The sequence below is a fragment of the Montipora foliosa genome, chromosome 7 (genome assembly GCF_036669935.1).
Source record: "Montipora foliosa isolate CH-2021 chromosome 7, ASM3666993v2, whole genome shotgun sequence".
NCBI lineage: Eukaryota > Metazoa > Cnidaria > Anthozoa > Scleractinia > Acroporidae > Montipora > Montipora foliosa.
Genome location: NC_090875.1, coordinates 28,870,180 through 28,890,179, shown reverse-complemented (window position 1 = coordinate 28,890,179; position 20,000 = coordinate 28,870,180). Strand labels below are relative to the sequence as shown.

Sequence of the window (20,000 nt, the reverse complement as noted above, 5' to 3'; positions counted from 1 at the left end):
GCAACGAATCAGCTCAATGAATTGGAGAGGTTAAAGCCCACGGTGATCGAAAATAAGATCTCTAGTGTGCATGTGCAAACTAGCAAACTGTAGTCGTTGAATATTTCCTCTGTAAATACTCGAAGCAGAGGATCTGAGGAAATTCGAAGCAGAGGTGAAAGCTAATGAGGTTCGAAGATGAGAACACTAGTTTGGAAAGTTGCAAACTAGCCACCTTCAAGACGAACAAAGTGCTTTCCTCGCTTTCTTAAATCGTAAAAATTCAAAATAAGAAACCATGCTGAAATGTCCATAAACTTGCAAAAAAAGGAACTCGCCCAATATATCCCAGTACAGACCTTACGCTAGTCCTGGCAATAACACCTATTTATTCTTCTCAAACAGACTGCGACCACTCTGTTGTGGATGCTTTATCATTTGGCAAGGCATCCCGAGGTACAAGACAAGCTTTACCTGGAGTCTTTGGAGGTCGTTGGAAAGGATGGAAACATCACGGCAGTTAATATTGGCAAGATGTCCTATCTTAAAGCTTGTCTTAAGGAATCAATGAGGTAGTGGAATTTGACTTTTAGTGAGGTTTTTTTAACAGAATTCATGGTCTTTTTGGTTAGTTTTGTTTATTGTCGAAAGGTGTCTAAATGGGCAGGGGTGGAAATGTTTTCTTCTTGAAGGTTATGGCAATCAACGATTATTGTAAATCGCGGCCAAACTTAGACTGGAAAAACCAGCCCCTTAAAGTTCTACTATGACGAAATTCGCATCTCTCCTATCTAAGCCATTTAAAGACATAAACATGTAGTCTGTACGAGAAGAAGAATGCTGTTTACTATTTTCAAATGTCTCTTTTTGTTCTAGGGTCTTCCAGAGATATTCAAGTTTTCAAAATATGCAAATTAGTCAAGTGATGACGTCATAAGCTTAACCGAATTATGATCAAATATGATGGAAAAAGATATCCCAGCCAATTTGTATCAGAAATGCTTGATTCTTTGCAGTAAAATTCTAGAAGATGTGCTCCACAATATGAGCATGCCAGTTTTGTTACCATGGCAACATTCTGGGTTCCAGACCTCCCTGATATTAAAGGCTTTGCTGGCCACCTTTGGCATTCTATTTTGATATTTGCCAATGGGCCTCATCTGCATGATACTGGAAGCATATAAATAGGTTAGGTCGAGTTTGTTGCCTTGCCAAATGTTTTTCTAGCTTATGATCACCAAAAATATTGAATCAGGTTGAAGGGGACTGGAAAAGAGTGAGTTGCCATGGGAACCATTTTCTTTACAGAAGAAGGTGTGTTGCCTGTGAAACTATTAGCCTAGCAAGTTTCAATGGTCTGCTGCAAATTGACCGAGATAGCTCTATTCATATACTTGGTTGTATATTGGGTTGAGTGAATGACGTCATCAGTAATCTCATTTCATATTTTACGCATTTTTCAAACTTAAATATTACTGGAGCCAGTGCAGATATTTCCAAACGGCAAAACGTCGTTTCAAATGTTTTGTTACGTGGCAAGGAAATCCACTGTTCAAATCCAGTGGATGCTAAAATGCTTCATCCAAGACGACTTACGGGCTCGGGTTTTAGCTTTCGACCATGCGCACTTTTTAAAATGTTGACCTCCAAATCTGATGCGAATGCGCAGAACTGAAAACTCGTACACATTCTCCTTTTCGCATTGCAATTTGAACTTTGCTGTTAGTCGTATTAAAATAACAACTATCTTTAATTTTCCAGACATGTTTCGACAGTACATCCGTCATCTTCAGTGTTACATATTTTCAAATCGCCGTTGAATTTAAAGCGCGCGCGATCTTACAAACTTCGTTACATTGCGTTGTCAATATTGCGTATTAAATAAAAACAGAACAAAACAAAAATTTTTAAATGAGTGACGCTTAGTTCCTTACAGGGAGAGAGTCAGGTTAATGAGTTTCACCTGCTGGTTGAGATCGGGCTTCTCCTATTTTATATACATGGATTCCTTAAGCTTCACTTGGTACTTAGTGGCTGCAGAGTCCAGGATCTCAAAGCAATCCGGTGTGCAGGATGCCTTACAAAACTCTGAACTCTGCAGATGTTTAAAAACGTTCGAAGATCTGTCTGAAAGTAAGTGCTCGCGCACTCGTGTGGAGAAGTGTCGGCTGGTTTCACCAACATAACAAGCATTACAACTTGCACACGAAAATTTATAGACCACACGCCTGCGAAGCCCTACAGGACAGCATCTTTCACATAAAAAGATTCCTGACTTTGAAAGTAGTGAAGACTAACCTTATATCAATAGGTTTACATAACCGATTAGCCAGTTTGCGTATACTCCTCTGTGCCGTGACTGAGAAGTGCCCAACGTAAGGGATTTTAAAGAAAAACTTAGGTCTTTCCTGGGGCTCGATTCCTGAATGAGACTGTGTTTTCCCTCCCTTGACTGCTGTCTGAATATATTTAGAAATATATATGTTGGTAAGGTTCTCAGGGAAGAGATTCCTCCGCAGAATGACAGACAATTTTTGAAGGTCAGTATGGAACCCCATCCAAGTGTTGTTTATCTTAAAAGTTCTATCAATCAAGGTTTTGATTAACCCCAATTTGTAGGTAAAGGGGCAAAAACTCAGATAACTGGTGAGCAAACCTGTGAAAGTTTTAAGATCGCGCGCGCTTTAAATTCAAGGGCGATTTGAAAATATGTAACACTGAAGATGACGGATGTACCGTCGAAACATGTCTGGAAAATTAAAGAAAGTTCTTATTTTAATACGACTATCTATATTGTTGCTGCTATCTAGAACTTTGCTTTTACGGTTATGTCGTAAAGAAACTGCAAGGAAACCTCTACTCCTTCAAAAATATATTTTTGATAAACTGGAAATAATGTTTACTATCCAATTTGAGAGAGTTTTGTTCCAAGAAAGCGTTGGTATTCGAAATAAATGAAAAGTAGAATCATCTATTTTTTGTACGTGTTCCGGATGCGAGAAAATGTTGGTTTGGGTTATGACGTCATCGTAAAGTCGTCTGTATGTTCAATTTTCCTTGTAAGCCCATTAAACGAAATGACGCATTGCTGGAGCCTGCGTTTTTTGGCGGGAACTGTCGTAGCCAGCGTACTGCACTTGACACTGCGTTTTAGTAAGACAAGCAAACATTTTGAAAACAACCAAAAAAACAAGCTAAGTATTTTAAAAAACAGTAAGCAGGCGACCTGAGTGATTCTCAAGGTGAAAGAGAGCGATTAAGAACGCGAGGAACAGGCAAAATATCAGTGACAAACAACGAAAGAGAGAGAGAGCGAGAGAAAGAAAGAAAATTCCGAATAAAGAGACGAAATTCTATTGACGAGTAGCAGACGAAGACCAAGAACGAGCATGAGAAAGCAGACTGAATAATGACGACGAAAAATGGCAAAGAGAAAAGAAAGAGCCAGGGAAAGTAAACTAATGTATAGTCATGAGCAGACCGGACTGGTCGTATGATAAGCAGACTAGTTATAAAAATATGTCATACATAAATAATAATTGAGAAGCTCTCCAAAATTATGTATATATATCAAACAAAAGGTATTTTTGCCAAGTTAATACATTATTCCAAAATGGCCGTCATTTTAGTATTCTTTTGTTCGCTTGCAAATTATCCTTTGTTGCCTCGTTCTTAAGCTGAAAATTTAAAGGAATATTTCATCTTGAACGAGGCAACGAGGGCTAATTTGCACTGAAGCAAACAAGAGAATACTAAAATGGTGGCCATTTTGGAATAAGGTGTATACAGGGTAACCTTAACAGGTCTCAGTTCAAGATAGCGGCACCCTGACAATTTGCAAGTAAAAATAAGCGTTTGTAAAATCTGTTCTTTTTTTCTCGATTACAAAGTTAACATATTTGTTTCTGAAAAAAATTGCAAATTAATTTGATTACAAACATTCGACTTAAAGTGATCCTTTTAAATGACGCGCAAATGAGGAAACATTTGCTGAAGAAGCAAAATTCAACTGAACAAATTCAGCGAAACAAATTCAAAAACATTTTTGCTTCTCGGGAAGCAAATTTTGCTCTCGTATCAGATGTTCGCAAACTGGGAAACATTTGCTTCCACAACAATGTTTCGGCACCTATCTTTCCTTGTTTGCGGACGCCTTTAAACTCTAAAATGTTAACCTCCGTTGCACTCTTAACACAATGCATTTTGTTTTCTTGGAAGGCTATCCAATGTTTTGACTACCAATGGACGTATTCTGGAACAAGATGTAGTGTTATCTGGGTACAGAGTTCCGGCAAAGGCAAGTCGAAGTGTATATCACTTAATGCGTACTAGATATGCGAGACGAATTTAAGGGGCTCATCGAGGTTTTTGCTAATCAATCTGGCAGAGACAGCAATTAGCTGGTCGTACTCAATTCCTTGCACTTGGTGTCCATTATTTGTATTTCCTTCCCTTTATGGGATAATTAATTCAACTGAACGAACTACCCAGTGGAACTTGAAATCCAGGCTCTTAAAATCCGCTTGGAAAAGGGTAAATTTAGCTGAAAAAAGAACATTATTTCACTAATCACACTCTTTTTATGCGCGTTGTAATTGACTTAGCGTCTTCGCGTTTAGTCTTTTTTGGGACATTACTCTGTGAACTGCTGTTTTTTTGCGCCTTTTCATCCTTAGATGTTATAGGTCTTTCGATCGATGCGACGTCTGATCATTTTGTTCTTGCATTTGTCCTTATATGCTGGGCTTAGATTTTCTCCGGCGCTCTGCTCTCTTGTATCAGCTCATAAGGAACTTTAAGTTCTATTACGGCGACGGAGACGAAAATGTCTCTTCAAAATGTAGCATTGCACAATCTCAAGTCTTTCGCGGTTATTTTGTCACGTTCACTTCGCACAATGTAGGCGAATTTGAATTTATACATACGAGCAGTTCCAGAGTAAAGATATTTCGAGCAAGTAAGCGTTTGTTTAACCAGCTGCGTGATGATGGTGTGCCACCTAACCTTCATACTCCTCAGGGGTTTCAATAAGTTTTTTAGTAAACGGCTGGTCTTGAGAAGTAGGCGGCTGTGACAAGAAAAGCTCCGAAAGGCCCCTTTTTCCCTAGGGGGTCTGAGAGCACGCTCCCCTAAAAAAGTTTGAAATCCAGGAGTTCGGAAATAGCGGTTGTTTACCATTTACCACAAAAATCCGGAAATTTCGGTTGGAATGTAAATGGTAAGCATATTTTGGTCTTCCCAAACGGAAAAGTTCCCGAGAAAACGGGATTTTTTGAAAGGTACTCCAAAATCCCCAAACGGAAAACGTGTTTACCACCATTTTGCCTCCCTCTAGACCCTCTCGGTAAATTTGAACGAATTTTGTGAATGGTACACGCCGATCCCAACTAAATTTCCCATTCGGGAGTTTTTGCTTACCATTTCAACAAACCTAGTACCAACCGGTTTCTCTTTGTAAATGGTAAACAACCAGCATGTCCAGCAATCTGGGCAACAACATCAGTCACAAATATTTATTAACACGTAGCTACACATGGCCAAGTAGGAGGACAATTTTTTTGCCCTCTCGATCTCTTCTTGAAGTACGAAAAAATATCGCCTCCCGCTGCTGTCTTCCATTTTTAATATACAACACGACAAACAACGCGTGGGAAATTGGAAGGACGGAAGGAATCATTTGGCACCAGTCGGAGAGCACTCGCCTCCTGCCAATTTGGCCCGGGTTCGATTTTCAGATCCGGCGTCTTATGTGCGTTGAGTTTGTTGGTTCTCTACTCTACATCGATAGGTTTTCTCCGGGTACTCCGGTTTCCCCTCTCCTCAAAAACTAACATTTGACGAGCGGCGATTTAAAGTTCACCAACAAAAAAAGGAAAAGATTTCGTTAGTAGCTCAAGTTGCTTCTACAGAACATACACTATCATAAAACAAAGTACCACATACTACGTTTGCTTGATAAAATGTCTCTTATTTTACAGGCGCTAACTATACTTCACGCTTTGTGGTGTACACAGTAACCAGCTATTTGCAAAATAATCGTGAGTAAACTTGACAGCGACAATATTACGCGAAGTTGTTGAAATATAAGTAAGTCGAAACTGTCCTTTGAAACAAAAATGAAAATCAAAGAACAAAATAAAATACCTGCACGTGTTCAATGTTGTTTTTCAGTCTCATTTGAGATAAACATGACACCGACTGATCGATCGCAGAACATGTTCGTTCCCCATGGATAAACGATTCACTTGCTTTCTTGTACAACAAAGCCTCAATTCGGCTGCTTACTTGAACTTTTTCAGTTGCAAGTTAGTTTGATTTTCCGGACCTTCACATGGGCATAAGTGAAATTCGAATGACGCGAGTTTATTTTCTGTCCCGTGCGATCTATTAGACAACTTTTTGCCTTTCACGTCAAATTCCACGAGTAGTACATAAAACACCTTGCCGTGAAAACGTTCCATAGTCGTGTGGCCACAAAATCGAGTGCGTGCCGAATGATGATGTGGCCTACACTGTCACCCCTTCCCTAGCACGCATTTGGAAAAGCTCCCTGATTTTGGGAGCCACGTGACCCGTCGCAATCATTATAATGTTGGGTTTTAAATTATTCATTAGTCGGAGAGGGGATTCCCCTTATATCACCAAATTTGAGGTTTTGACGACAACGCGCTTGTACACATGGGAATCGTTCATTCTCTGTTTTTACTCCGAAACGGCTCGTATCAGTTTATTTTAGGACACTCTGCTAACATTGTAGGAGGCGAAGGTAATGAAATAATCGCAAAAAAAGAACTTACGATAGTGCAAAGTTACATTTTGAGGTGATGTTTTTGTCGATCTCTGGTCACCGTCGTAGATATCAAAGTCTCTAATAGCTGCTCAGGAATACGGCTACTTGAGTACCCTCTTGTTTAAAATGGTGGTCATGAAGGGACGTTTTGCTTAATCTAGAACTTTCCGTTGGATTTCTACTCTCAAGCTGGAATTTATCATTAAGACAACCCGATTCTTTACGCTTCTTTCATCAGTTCTTACAAGAGTGAATTAGATAAAGAGTGTCTTACGGCATGGGTGGACTCCTTAGCACAGTCACAAATGAGTCTATTTTTAGAATACCCGTTCCCGCCAAAGTTAGTCGTCATTTCCCTTAAAAAAACATGACGGAAGTAGCCACGCGTGATATTGGCTACTCCTGATTGGTTAAATTGGCAGCCCTTTGTTTGATTTTCCCGTGATAAAGTCCATTTGTGACTGCTGGGGCAAGACGGCACAGTGATTGAGAAACACTCTTATTAAATTCACTCCAGCTTGGTTCTTAGCATTCATTAACTCATTGAGTCACTGTGTATGCAGTACCCAGTATGAATAATTAGAAGCCTTTTTCCGTATTTTGATAGACTTGGATTTTTATGGAACATTATTGCACTGCTCGTTCCGAAAAATACTTTGAAGACCCTTTGGAATTTAAACCAGAAAGATGGTTGAGGGAAAACAGAGGCGAATATCACGCCTTTTCTATTTTGCCATTTGGATACGGTGTGCGGATGTGCGTGGGTAAGAAAATGGATGCCTTTATTTGTTTCTTTGTTTGTTTATTGGTTGTCTGTCTCGCACTTGTAGACCAGTACCTTCATCTCTTTATTGGAAGTCACCCTTAATTTATGCCTTCTTTTGGTCAGTCGGTCGCTTGGTTGGTTGGTCAGTCAGTCAATCAGCTCGTCGGTCGGCCGGTTAGTCCGTCATTCAGTCGGTCGGTTGGTCGGTCAGTCCGTCGATCAGTCGGTCATCAGTCGGTCATCAGTCGGCTAGTCAGCCAGTCAGCCGTTTAACCAGTCTGTCGCGATCGGCCTGTCACCAAGTCAGTCAATCACATAGTCACTTTCCCGGTCGGTTAGAACGTCAATTGGCCTTTTTCGATATATTAAAATTCAGGTTGATAGTGAGGCAAAGGAAAGTGGATGATATGTAAATAATTTTCACATTCACTCCAATGTGTTTCTATTGTTTTTGTCCTCACTAACTCACTATCAAGCTGAATATTTGATATATCATGAAAATGACCTATTTGCAGTCACTCCATCGCTAGGTTAGTCATCACTTTCTTGTTAATCACTTTAATATTTGGTTACCAGCCAACAGCATTAGCTTGTGCACTTTGTAGCATTTTAATTATTCATTACCTCTTGTCAATATGGTCTTCACAGGTCGGCGGGTTGCAGAATTGGAAATGTACCTGTTCCTTTGCAAGGTTAGCTTTACGAGTTAATTTTTTCCGTTTACTTTTTTCTCGCCGTTTGTGTGGTGAAAAGTTGAGAAGAAATCAAAACAAGCATTTTACAAAATTACGTGACGGTAAGTTTGTTATTCCCTTTTAGTTACTCCAGAGGTTTCGCGTTGAGTATATTGGTGAGGAACTGGACGCCGTACTAAAGGTTTTCCTCTTTTATCCCGAGAAACCAGTGAAAATCAAGTTGATGGATCGAATTTGACTTCAGCGTTGAGGTGCATTGAATTTGGGCTTCAAAGAGATTCAATTCAATTCAATTCAAATTAAGTACTTATATAGCGCATGATCCATAGGTAAATGATCTCAGGCGCTTAAAATTAACAATAAGGTTATTTACAATGTTTAAAAATTATGACTAATTATGATTATATTTACAGTGGTAAGAAGTATAATTAATAATAAGCTTTTTGAAATAAAAATGTCTTAAGTTTTGTTTTGAAAGATTTTAAATCGTTCTCTAATCTAAGTGATTTTGGAAGTTTGTTCCATTCAAAGGGTGCTGCCACTTGAAAAGCTCTGTCTCCTGTTGTCTTGCTTGATGTAAAAGTTGGTGGAGCCAATAAAACTTCATCATTAGATCGGAGATTGTATAGTGATTTCTTCTTGACTTGAACTAGACTTTGTATGTAATCAGGTGATAGTCCATGTATTGCCTTGAAAGTCATCAATAAAATTTTGTATTTAATTCTTAGTTTGACTGGTAGCCAGTGTAGTTTGAACATCAACGGCGTAATACGACAAAAACGTGTAGAATTACATATAAGTCTATATATAGCAGCCATATTTTGCAAACGCTGAAGCATTTTAATTTGACCATCAGAGCATCCATAAAGAAGACTGTTACAATAATCCAATCGGGCTATTATCGTTGGCTGTGTTAGTGTACGAGCTGAGATGCTTCCTTATTTTCCTTATATTGTATAGATAGAAATGTCCCATAGCGCACATTTTCGTTATATTGGTATCAAATTTCATGTTACGATCAAACCATACTCCAAGGCTCCTCGCTGTAGTAGTTGTTTTAACTTTAGAATTTCCAATTGTCATTTCATCAAGGGATACTTTGTCTAGTTGTTGTCGCGTCCCTATTACCAAGAATTCCGTTTTTTGTTCGTTCAGTTTAAGTTTATCTTTTAACATCCATGTTCTGACTGCTTTGATACAACGCTCCATCGATGTTATAGCTTCTATCTCACTTAACCCACTGTCTGGCGTAAAAGACAAGTACAGCTGACAGTCATCTGCATAAGCATGTGCAATTGGTAAGCTGGTTTTGACCACCTCAAAGAGCTTGCTAGCATAGATGGTAAACAGCAGCGGCCCTAAACAGGACCCCTGCGGTACTCCATGAGATAATTCAGTGCTATCAGATTATGCACCGTCTACGATAACATGTTGCGAACGATCTGACAGATATGACTTAAACCACATTAGCGCAGAATCAGTAATTCCAAATGATGTTTCAAGTCTCTGTAGTAAGATCTTGTGGTCTACTGTGTCGAATGCTGCGCTTAAGTCAAGCAGAACTAATAATGTAATATGTCTGCGATTCATGTTATGGAAGATGTCATTTACAACTTTTAAAAGTGCCGTTTCCGTGCTGTGTTGCTTTCTGTATGCGCACTGCAGTAGGGGGTACAAATCATTCTCAGCCAGGTGACTATGTAATTGGTCAAAAATTGCTTTCTCTATTACTTTTGACAGAAACTGCAGATTGCTTACGGGCCTTAGATTCTTATAAGCCGTACCAAGACCGGGTTTTTTGAGGAGATGCTTGACGAGCGCATCCTTCCACGCTTCAGGGAAAACACCCTGTGATAGTGAACAATGAACGATGGTGGTAATAACAGGTAGCAATTGGTCAAGACAGTCGACCACCAATTGGGTTGGCATTGGGTCTAAATTATATGATTTTTTTGGCGGCTTTCTTTATGATTGCGCTAATATCGCCTTCAGACAACTGCTTAAATGATCGTAAAACTTTCGCACATTCCATTTTAGGGTCTGGCGGTACTTCGTGCACGTCTGATGAAATAGCACATGTGGATTCTATTTCGTTTCGAATGTCATCAATCTTCTTCACAAAGAACCTTGCAATGTCATTTGCCAGTAAAGTTTTATTCAGTTGATCCGGGGATTTAGGAACTAAGTTTTCTTTAACGCCAAGGATCTCATTTGCAGCTCTGAAAAGTTTGCGTTGATCAACACTGTTCTCTTCCATAAACTCAGAGTAGAATTGACGTCTTGCCTTATTCAACAGCAAAGTCAGTGACATAGTTTCTTCTACTTTTAAATACTTGTAGGTCTTCCATTGTTCTAGTTCTTCTCCATTTTCTCTCAGCTTTCCTCCGCAACTTTCTTACACAGACAATAAGCTCATTATACCATGGGACAGTAGGTCTTAAAGTCTTAGTAACAACTTTTAAGGGGGCGTGATGCTCCAGCACTGATGATAGTGTAGCATTATATTTTAAGGCCATAGCATTCAAATCTGTTCCACTCACATCTTCTACATACAAATGATTAACCGCACACATGTCGGAATCTTTCAAATCACTTTTCATTTGATTCATATCAATCGATCTTAGCTTTCTGTAGGTGATGGACTTAACAGAAAGGTCAGGTTTGTATGATGATAACCAGCATAAAATGGCAGCATGATCAGAGATGTAGCGATCAATTTGAGGTGATCCATGTACAAGTTTTTCAGACATACGAGTGATGATAAGATCTAAAATATGACCATGGAGGTGCGTAGGCATAGTAACATGTTGCTGTAGACTGAATGATTCAAGTAAGTTTAGAAAAATCGAAGAAATCGGATCCTGATGGCCTTTGTCTGTATGAATATTAAAATCTCCTGTGATTAGCAGATGTTCTTTGCAAAGTAAAAGAGATTCCAGATAATCAGAGAACTCGTCAAAGAATACAGATGTAGAGACTTTATGATCTTCGGAATACGGTGGTCGATAAACAATAACAATGCGCACATTATGGGATGATGATGTCACAATCCACTCTGAGAATTCAAACGAGTCTTTTTGACCACCATCCACTTTTTTTACATTCAATGTATCACGAAATATAAGAGCAGTCCCACCACCAGTACGTCCAGTTCGTGGATGATCTACTATTTTATATCCAACAGGGGGCATAACACCACTTTGACAGCTGAGTCATTTTTTGTCAGCCAAGTCTCTGTAATAGCAATGAGATCTGCTTTGCTTTCGCAAATAAAATCAAAAATATCCACTGTTTTATTCCTAACAGAGCGAGCATTGAGAGTAGTCAACAACATCTTTTGTTTGCATAACCCAGTCAATCCATTATTTGGATTCACATTGTTCGTAATCATTCTTTTTGGAGGCTCTTGTTTGTCTGGATGAATAGTTATTAAATTGGACGGGTTTCTATACGACGATTTTCTGCCATTTTACACCTCTGTATGGATCTTCCTACGCTAGATCCTTGATATCTCAAGATGTTAAAAGACGCAGTGGTAGGCAAGAGAGTAGAATTCAAACGACAGTTACTGTACCCAGTTATCCATGAAGCTGGTAGTTGACTACTATTGTACACAATAGGTAGTTGGTCTTTTGCTGGTAGATGAACACAAGTATAACCCCATTTATTCCAGCTAACGATAGGTCTTCTAAGCTCGTTTGTACGAGATAAGATTCTTGGTCGAGATGTATCTTGTTTAAGCAGTACACCGCTTTCCAAGTACTGCTTGTGATGAATGAAGTTGTTGGCCGTTAAACGGAAAGATAAGTGGAAAAAAGCCAAGAGAAAATGTAGCAATTTCCAATTTGATATAGTGCTTTGAGTAGAAGCCGCCATCGAAAACGATTCACTTCAGAGCCTCCTTTTCTCCTACTTGGTGAAGAAAAAGACAAAAGAAGGCGCTGCTCGCAGGGTGCTTTTTTTTTTCATAGGTGCATTAAATTTGATAAGACACTGCAACTCTGCCCCGAAGCGGTTGCAGGGTGAGTGGGGAATTGCGTGACATCATTTTGCAACTTAATGTTATGAATTTATGGACAGTGATCTTTACAGGTGGACCTTTGTAGGGTTGTGCAATCCTGTATTAACCTTCCCCCGGGAGTTTAATCAGTTCAAGTACGTTGGAGGGGGGAGGGTTAATGGAGAGGGGGGCTTTGTTTATCATCATCATCATCATTATCATCATCTTTATTTATACACGATCCAAACATCAGGTATCTGTATAAATAATATTATGTATTTAATAAAAGAAAAGAAAACATTATACGCATCAGTAAAAACTATATACAAATAAAACTTCTATAATTCAGAATATTGCTAATTAAGAGAATAAAATGAAAACCTGTTTTTCATGAATGCCGTAGCCTGCAGGCATTCCTTGGTGCCATAGGCCATTTTCGAAATATCAAATATTCAGCTTGATAGTGATGAGGCAGTGAGGACAAAAACAATAGAAACAAGTCGGAAGTAATGTGAAAAATATTTGCATGTGACCACTTTTTTTGGTCTTTGTCCTCTAAACCTCTCTTTCAAACTGAATTTTAATATATCGAAAAAGGATTATTTGCGATGGTAAAGACTTGTTTCCATTTCTCAAAGTGTCCTTGGACGTGAGGTGCCTGGGAATGTATTTTAAATCACTGGAATCGGAATACTAACAGTTAAGCCTAAATATTGTTGTAGGCCTAATTAGGCCTAAGGTTAGCATTGTTAAGGGGTTTGGGCTTTTTCAATAGTTACATTATAACCTCCGTCTGCATTTTACACTGACCGATTCCAGTGATTTGATTTCATTCCCAGGCACCTCACTATCACATGGACTAACCTTAAGCCTAAACAGTGCCTTTAGTCGTAATTAGGGTTACGGTTAGCATTATTAAAGGGATGGGTTGTTTCAAGAGTAGTAAAACAGGGATCTCTTAACGGTAACCTACAAGTGTAAGTTCGATTGTAGGTGCTCGACGCGGCACGTGTATGTAAATAGTCAGCCAGAATTCAAAATAAATATCATTTTCAAGGTGTGAATTAGCAACTTGACACGTTAGCTCAGTGGTAAAGAACAGGGACAAGTAATCCAGAGGTTTACAGTGGGTCGGAGTTCAAGGCAAGCTGCGAGTGACATATCATGGGATAAAATGGCAGAAAAAGCCGAGCGGGGTCTGGAAATAAGAACAAGACGAAGGGATAGAAAGAGAAAAGCTGAGACAAAAACGAGTAACGGTGTGGGCGATGAAGGGAAAGAAGAGAGAGAGGGAGGGAGAGAAAAGGTGAGATCCGTTTTTATTCATTCCGTAAGTACAAATTACCCATGTATATATTCGGTTCTCTTGGGTATACGTATTGTTCTACAAAACAATAGCGCGAATGAGTAATTAATTTATTCTGCATGCATAATGAAGTAGGGACCTGTACGGAAATCATTCCTAAATTTGTAACATCCGTTTCATGTTTCTGACCAAAAGCAAAGACAGCTGCTTGAAGATTTTGTTTGCTAATGTTATTGCTGGACTGAACGTGACGTCATAGAGGCCCTGTTGCTGGTCAAGAACAATACTCTGTCTCTCCGCTGGGAACTAAACTTTGGGCGTTTTCCATTTACAAAAAATTCCGGAAATTTCGGTGGAAATTTCCATCGGGTGAAAAACGTGTTCCATTTAACTCAGGTCCGTTCGCCCGGGGGACTCCGATATGAAACAGACGGGGATGCTCGTCGTCTCGCTTAGGGGTGTAAATTTTGGATTTTGGTCTCGCGAAGAAACACAGAATTACGCGAAGAGAAACAGAAGTCAAATTTTCTTTTTAACTTGTTTTTAGGGGTCAAAATTTCCTTAAGACACGCCCAGATTGGTCTCCTTTAGGGGTCACAAAAAGCTTGAGCCACGCCCAGATGGTCTCCTTTAGGGGTTAAATTCAAAATTTCCGACGAGCATCCCCGTCTGTCTCATATGGGAGTCCCTCCCCCCGGGTCCGTTCGCCGCCAAGTGATTGCGATTTTACGCACCAAAATTTAAAAATGTGGCCGTGAATAGCCTGGAAGTGGTAAGTCCTTTCGAAAGTTGTAAATGGAACACATATTTCCATCGGAAAGTTTCCAACGCGAAAACAGGACTACTTTTTCAGAAGTTCCGTTTATTCCGGAAATTTTCCAGTGGAACGAACCAAAAACATGTGTGCCATTTACATCCCAACCGGAAATTCCGGAATTTCTTGGTAAATGGGAAACGCACTTTATTTCTATGCAAATTCTGCAAAACAAAATCGTGTTGTTTGACCACCAACATGGCCGCCTTGTCACGCGAGCGAAATCAAAGAATTGGAGACATGCTACAAGTGTAAAAAATTAAGTATTCCACGAACTGCGCCGGAAAGCAAATAATTTGGATGTTGCTGTCAATGTAACTGACATTTTCGTGTCGGAGTTTTACATTTATTCCTTGACTTCGTAATATTAAATTATCAGCCTTTGTTTTTCATGCAGCGGGCTCCTTGATCGTTGGTTTAGATTTGACAGTTAATCTGCACTATGATAAAAGCAAAGAGGTGCGTTAAAACATGTGTTTGAGTCTAAATGTTCAAGGAATTCTTCCGCGTCTGGCGTAAATTTGGTGATTAAGTTTTTAATTACCTCAACTTTCGTACAAAATCAAGGGTGAAAATAATTGTTACCGACCAAAGACCGGACTGATCCGGGCAAATATATTTTGACTTGCACTGACTTTATGGCCTTTATTAAAATTGTTCCGTAATATCTGCGTAATAATTAGTCGAAGCATGAAGTAGGCATAGTAACTCATAAGTTCTGTTATTTGGTTACACGCCCAGGTTACCCAGTTTGCGGCAGTATATACCTTTTACTAACCGAGTTCGAGGTTCGTACTGTACGGACCGAGTGTTTTCAACGGGAAAAAACGAGGATCCGTAACTTACAGTACGGACCGAGAAAACTCGGTTAGTAAGATATTTATTATATCTCTGAGGTTAACCGGCGCGCGGGCAAGGAAACTAGTCAAAGTGAAGCGGAAGGTTCAACTGCCACAAAGAATGCCGTGCCAAAATCCCAAAAACTAAATCTTCTTGGCTCTTAAGTTTGAAATAGTTGCTTGCAAGATTCAAACAGTTTTCAGTACAAGTTTATGCAACAGAAATGACATGAAAAACTCGCTAGATGATGTTTTGTCGAAATTTTAAATTTAGCGGGCTGTACAGCGGGCCGTACTGTAGAATACGGCCCGCAAATTTAGCCAATTACAGCGCGCGTACTATCTGAGAGATATAATAAAGTTACCAGCTAGAAGACGAGATTCCTTGAAAAGATAAGTTAATAATGGAAGCCAAAAAACTGGTAGGTAAGTTATTTCTGCGACATTTTAACTTGCTTTGCGATTGTACGAAGCTAGTCAAAGTAATTAAATATTAATTTGATTGTCTGTCAAAAAGGAAACGTGGTCGGCCAACATTAAGCCGCCATTAAGATTGAGGCGTTTTTGATCCAAAAACTGCAATAGTGTAGCAGCTAGTACAATTTAATGCAATCGACGAAAAGCAAAAGAAAACCTTGCTACGTAATCAACGTTAAGCGTTCAACTGGTAACCAGGTAATTATGCGTAGAAGAACGGTTGAGATAAAGGTTTAACTAAGAATTGACTGCGGGGTGATCCTCATTTTGAGGGCGTCAATAAAGACAGTAGTGGGCGGTGCGCTACAATAAGTAGTTCGTATAAGTCTACTAGTCAATGTCAGCCAATCCGGGAAGCAGTTTCAACGGACCAATCCAACTCAAGTAATATTGAATTTCTTCGCGTCGCTCATATCCCACGAGTCCAAACTGAGCTAACGTTGACTCCAAGCAGAACTCTGTCGGTGTTTTCCTTGAAAAATGAAAGTTTCCATAACATTTATAACACTGCTTTCCTTGTTCCATTTTCAATGGCTTAATGCGACATTTCACACAGCGGAGTTTGAATTTCGTGCTTTTCACCATTTGAACGTTACTCGTCCGCTTGTTGACATTTTTGTCGACGGCTATTTGGACTGCAGCTTCGCCTGTCTTCAAAACATGTTATGCATTTCGTTCAACGTGGCTGCCAGTCCTGATGACAAGGGGAAATTTCGTTGCGAACTTCTTCCCTCAACAAGCAGCAACAACCCAGCGAATCTCACCGCTGATCCACACTCCCATCTTTATCAGATAAAGGTAAGCTGCAAACTCTTGGTTTGATATGACCTCCACCTGTAGAAGAGCACCTTCCAAATTTTGTCTCATTTCCAAAACTGGTCTACGGAAATAAACGCTACATTTTTCACCCAAATGACCGCAGTGGTGTTTTTTTTTTTGTGAATAAAAAACTTTTAGATAGTAAAAAGCTGGAAAAGATAAGAAAAACAAACGAACGGAGACTTGAATACTCCCTTGGTCTGCAGCTCAGGTTTAGCCAGCGGAGTACTGTATTTATATACTGTTTCTTCACAACGGGAAAAGATTTTGTTTCTGTCGTTTTCGCAGTTTTCGTATTTAGATCTGAGTTTTTGTTGTTGGAGACATACTCTGAAGAAAAATGAATATTTTATGAACTGCGGAGGTAGCTGTTTTCAGTATATCATTTCTGTGAGGTAGTTTTATCTTTCCTGGTTCAGTAAAGGTTAGCCTTTGTTTTTCAAGGTGTTGCTTGATCGTCGGTTTATATTGGAAGGTTGATTTGTTCTATGATTAAACGAAAATTCCATTTCAGCTTTAAACCATAATGTTCGGGTGGCTTTAATTCACCACTTTCACATCTTCCATAATACACTCTAGATCTGTTTGCCCTCCAAATTTTTGCATAAACATTGTTTTCAATTTCTCTTGGGACTTGCAATCATCCCAAGAGAAACTGAAAACAATGCTTATGCAAAATTTTGGGGGACAAACAAAGTGTATTATGGGAGATGTGGTAGTTTTATACCTGACAAGGTTTTTTTTTTTCCATCAGATCGCATATGATTCACGATAAGTAGTAAAGATTCTAGGGCGGGATAAGAAACTACGCATGACCCAGGAGCAAAACAAGGTCAAACAATGCCTAGGCCAAATAGGATTACAGGTCGAAGACTGTTTTATCAAACTGATGAACTCTGCCTCATATTGTTTGAAAGTACTCGACAACGATGTGGAGACCCAGACTGGACCAATATTCATCGCGCACCTGCGGAGGTGCGGGAAAAATCTGAAGGCCACGATATTTTGCATAGACAATTTAATTTTAGTTTGTTTTTGGACGACTCATTTAATCGGGCAACTAAGCTTAGAAATAAAGTTGGCGCAGAAATTTTCACTTCCCGTGGTACGCATGGCTAAACACAATGTGTGCCAGTTTCCCTGATCTGATGAATACAAGCGAACTGTAAGCGAAGGGTCACTTGCTGTACCGAGGTTTCTCTTAGGAACAAATTGAGTATTTCTTACGGTCTTAGTTCAAATAAATGAGGCTGAATTGAACTTTTTGCATCTGTTTCCTTCCAATTATAAATCCGCCGTCAAAATAACAACACAACGCCTTCCTTATATCTATTGAAATTTCACGCATTTTGCCGGAGGTATAAATCACTTTGGCTCTTGCTTACTTATATAGAGAAAAAATTCCCTTAGTTTGTCAGACAACACATTCTTGTTAATTTTGAAACACCGAAGCCGAGCGTTTTCGATTTGATGCAAAACAAAATGTTAACTTCTTTTAAGGTTTCCACTTTATGGAGACTGAAGAACTTGGGAGAGACCGTACGCGTTAGCCTGGTTGCCCCATAATGGCAAAGACTTCCAGATGACAGCGGTTCTATTATATCTCTTGTACTTGTCGACTTTTGTGTACACTGTTGTGTACACATATAAGACAGTTAGTCTTCCCATCTGCCGTACGAATCAAGTCTTTCTCCCCATATTTTGACCTACTGTCTCCAAATTCAAATTTATCATTTGAATTCGTCACCGTTTTGTTTTAAAACCACTCGCACAGCGCAACTGCTTCTATGAATTTCTTGTTACTAACGATGCCGTGTAACGGCCGTGTCTGCCGTGTGCGCGAGTCTGCCGCATATCATGGGATACGATCCATCGCAAATCGCGGAACTTTGCTTTGTATACACATGTATGATCGCATGATCGTGCGATCGCTATTAATCGCGGCTCATTCCAGTTTTAGTATGAATATGACCAGCCACTTGGAAGAAGGTAAAATTATTATTCTTCCCGATAGGCCCGTGCAAAACCCCGGATTCTTGAAAGCCTCGCTGTCATGTAAGAGGCGCGCAAGACATGATGGTCTGATATTAGTTTTTAAAAAAAAATTAAAATAAAGAAGTCTTCTGCTTCCACTTCTAGAGCCCATGTGTCAAGGAGCCTTGTTACAACAAAGGAACTTGCTCCCCGATTTCATACAGGGATGGAACATACAGGTGCACCTGTCATCCGGGATATCTTGGCCGCTTCTGTGAAACCGGTACATTGAAATGCATTATTGAATTACATTACCGATGGACTTGGATTTCTAGTCAATTTCAAATTCCCCTGCAGTTTAGCAGTGTTAGCGAAAAGAGATTCAACTAACAGGGAAGCTAGGGATCCACTGAAACTGTAGATAGGGATGACATCATAGATTAAATTTAGCTAGGGGAGATAGCGTGGACATCATGGATTTAAACAAGATGAGGAGGCAGTAACATTTGCCGTATTTATACTAGAGGACGTCTAAGACGTCTTAGACGACTAGTATAATTACGGGAAATATGGTGGACGAATTAAACGTCAGACGAATTAAACGACGCACTTAACAGACGTCTAAGCCGACTAGTATAAAGACGAGACGCACTAAACTGGGACGCACTTATCAATGAAGTGCACACAGTCTCTTTGGTGATTACATCCCAATATCTTTTGAAGAAAAAATATGAATTTGATTTCTAGCCATCGAACTTAAGTTCGTCCCGTATTTATATTAGTCGCACTTACGGCCAGACGTTTAATGCGTCTGGACGTGTTAGACGTCCTCTAGTATGAATAAGGCCATTGACATCTACAGGGAACTAAATTCAGTAGTAACATGAGATCATAACCTCACTCTAAAGAGACCAGCGCTTGAACAGTAGGCAGCAATATCATGAGCTAACCAAATACCCGTCAGACATAAGTCATCAACAATTACCACCGTGAGCTTACACCGTTCTGTCCGTTCCAAAAACCGCTTGATTCTTACTTTTTCTCTTCTTGACCACTTTTTCCCGTTTTTTACGTTGCAGCTGCTCCGGAATGCGCAAATTACACCGTCCTGAATGGCAGAGGGCCTGGTTACTCGCACCATAACCTTACCCAAAGCTGGTACCGTTTCCAGGGCAATGGATACACCAGAATGATTGACAGATGCAATTCGAGTGACCGCTGCGGTGGCGGTGGCGGTGGCGGTGGCGGTGGCGGTGGCGTGAGCTCTGCGGGTTGGCTGAAAGGTGGTCACCCATCACTTGCAGATGGAATCGTTCAACGTACTGTCTGCTTTAGTTTCTTGGGATATTGCTGCGCCAATCCCCGTGAAATCCGTGTGCGTGATTGTGGTGGTTACTACGTATACGAGCTTAAGGCTACTGATCACCGTGTCTTTATATACTGCACGACATCATAGACCGGAAATTTTAGAAATAATCCGGAGTAAGAATGTCTAGAATTTGGTTAGAGATTGAAAATTCACACGCACTAGATATGAAATA

General features: G+C 39.8%; 2 protein-coding genes across 3 annotated transcripts in view; both read left to right on the top strand.

Moving 5' to 3' along the window:
• Positions 1–8,957, top strand: part of LOC138011715 (cytochrome P450 27C1-like) — a 15,880-nt gene extending 6,923 nt beyond the window's left edge. The window contains exons 5-9 of the mRNA XM_068858846.1: positions 385–551; positions 4,198–4,276; positions 7,377–7,533; positions 8,184–8,227; positions 8,355–8,957. Coding sequence (XP_068714947.1) covers positions 385–551; positions 4,198–4,276; positions 7,377–7,533; positions 8,184–8,227; positions 8,355–8,468 — 561 coding nt within the window. The 3' untranslated portion in view covers positions 8,469–8,957. The remainder of the gene's footprint in view (positions 1–384; positions 552–4,197; positions 4,277–7,376; positions 7,534–8,183; positions 8,228–8,354) is intronic.
• A 4,447-nt stretch (positions 8,958–13,404) lies between these two features.
• The window catches only part of LOC138011716 (uromodulin-like), a 7,190-nt gene continuing 594 nt past the window's right edge, over positions 13,405–20,000 (top strand). Inside the window, exons 1-3 of one of the 2 annotated variants that reach the window (XM_068858848.1) lie at positions 13,405–13,536; positions 18,625–18,742; positions 19,539–20,000. The exon at positions 19,539–20,000 is cut by the window's right edge and continues 594 nt beyond it. In XM_068858848.1, coding sequence (XP_068714949.1) covers positions 13,405–13,536; positions 18,625–18,742; positions 19,539–19,915 — 627 coding nt within the window. In that variant the 3' untranslated portion in view covers positions 19,916–20,000. Of the gene's footprint in view, positions 13,537–14,867; positions 16,465–18,624; positions 18,743–19,538 lie in introns of those variants that run through there. The other variant, XM_068858847.1, reaches the window with a different exon arrangement.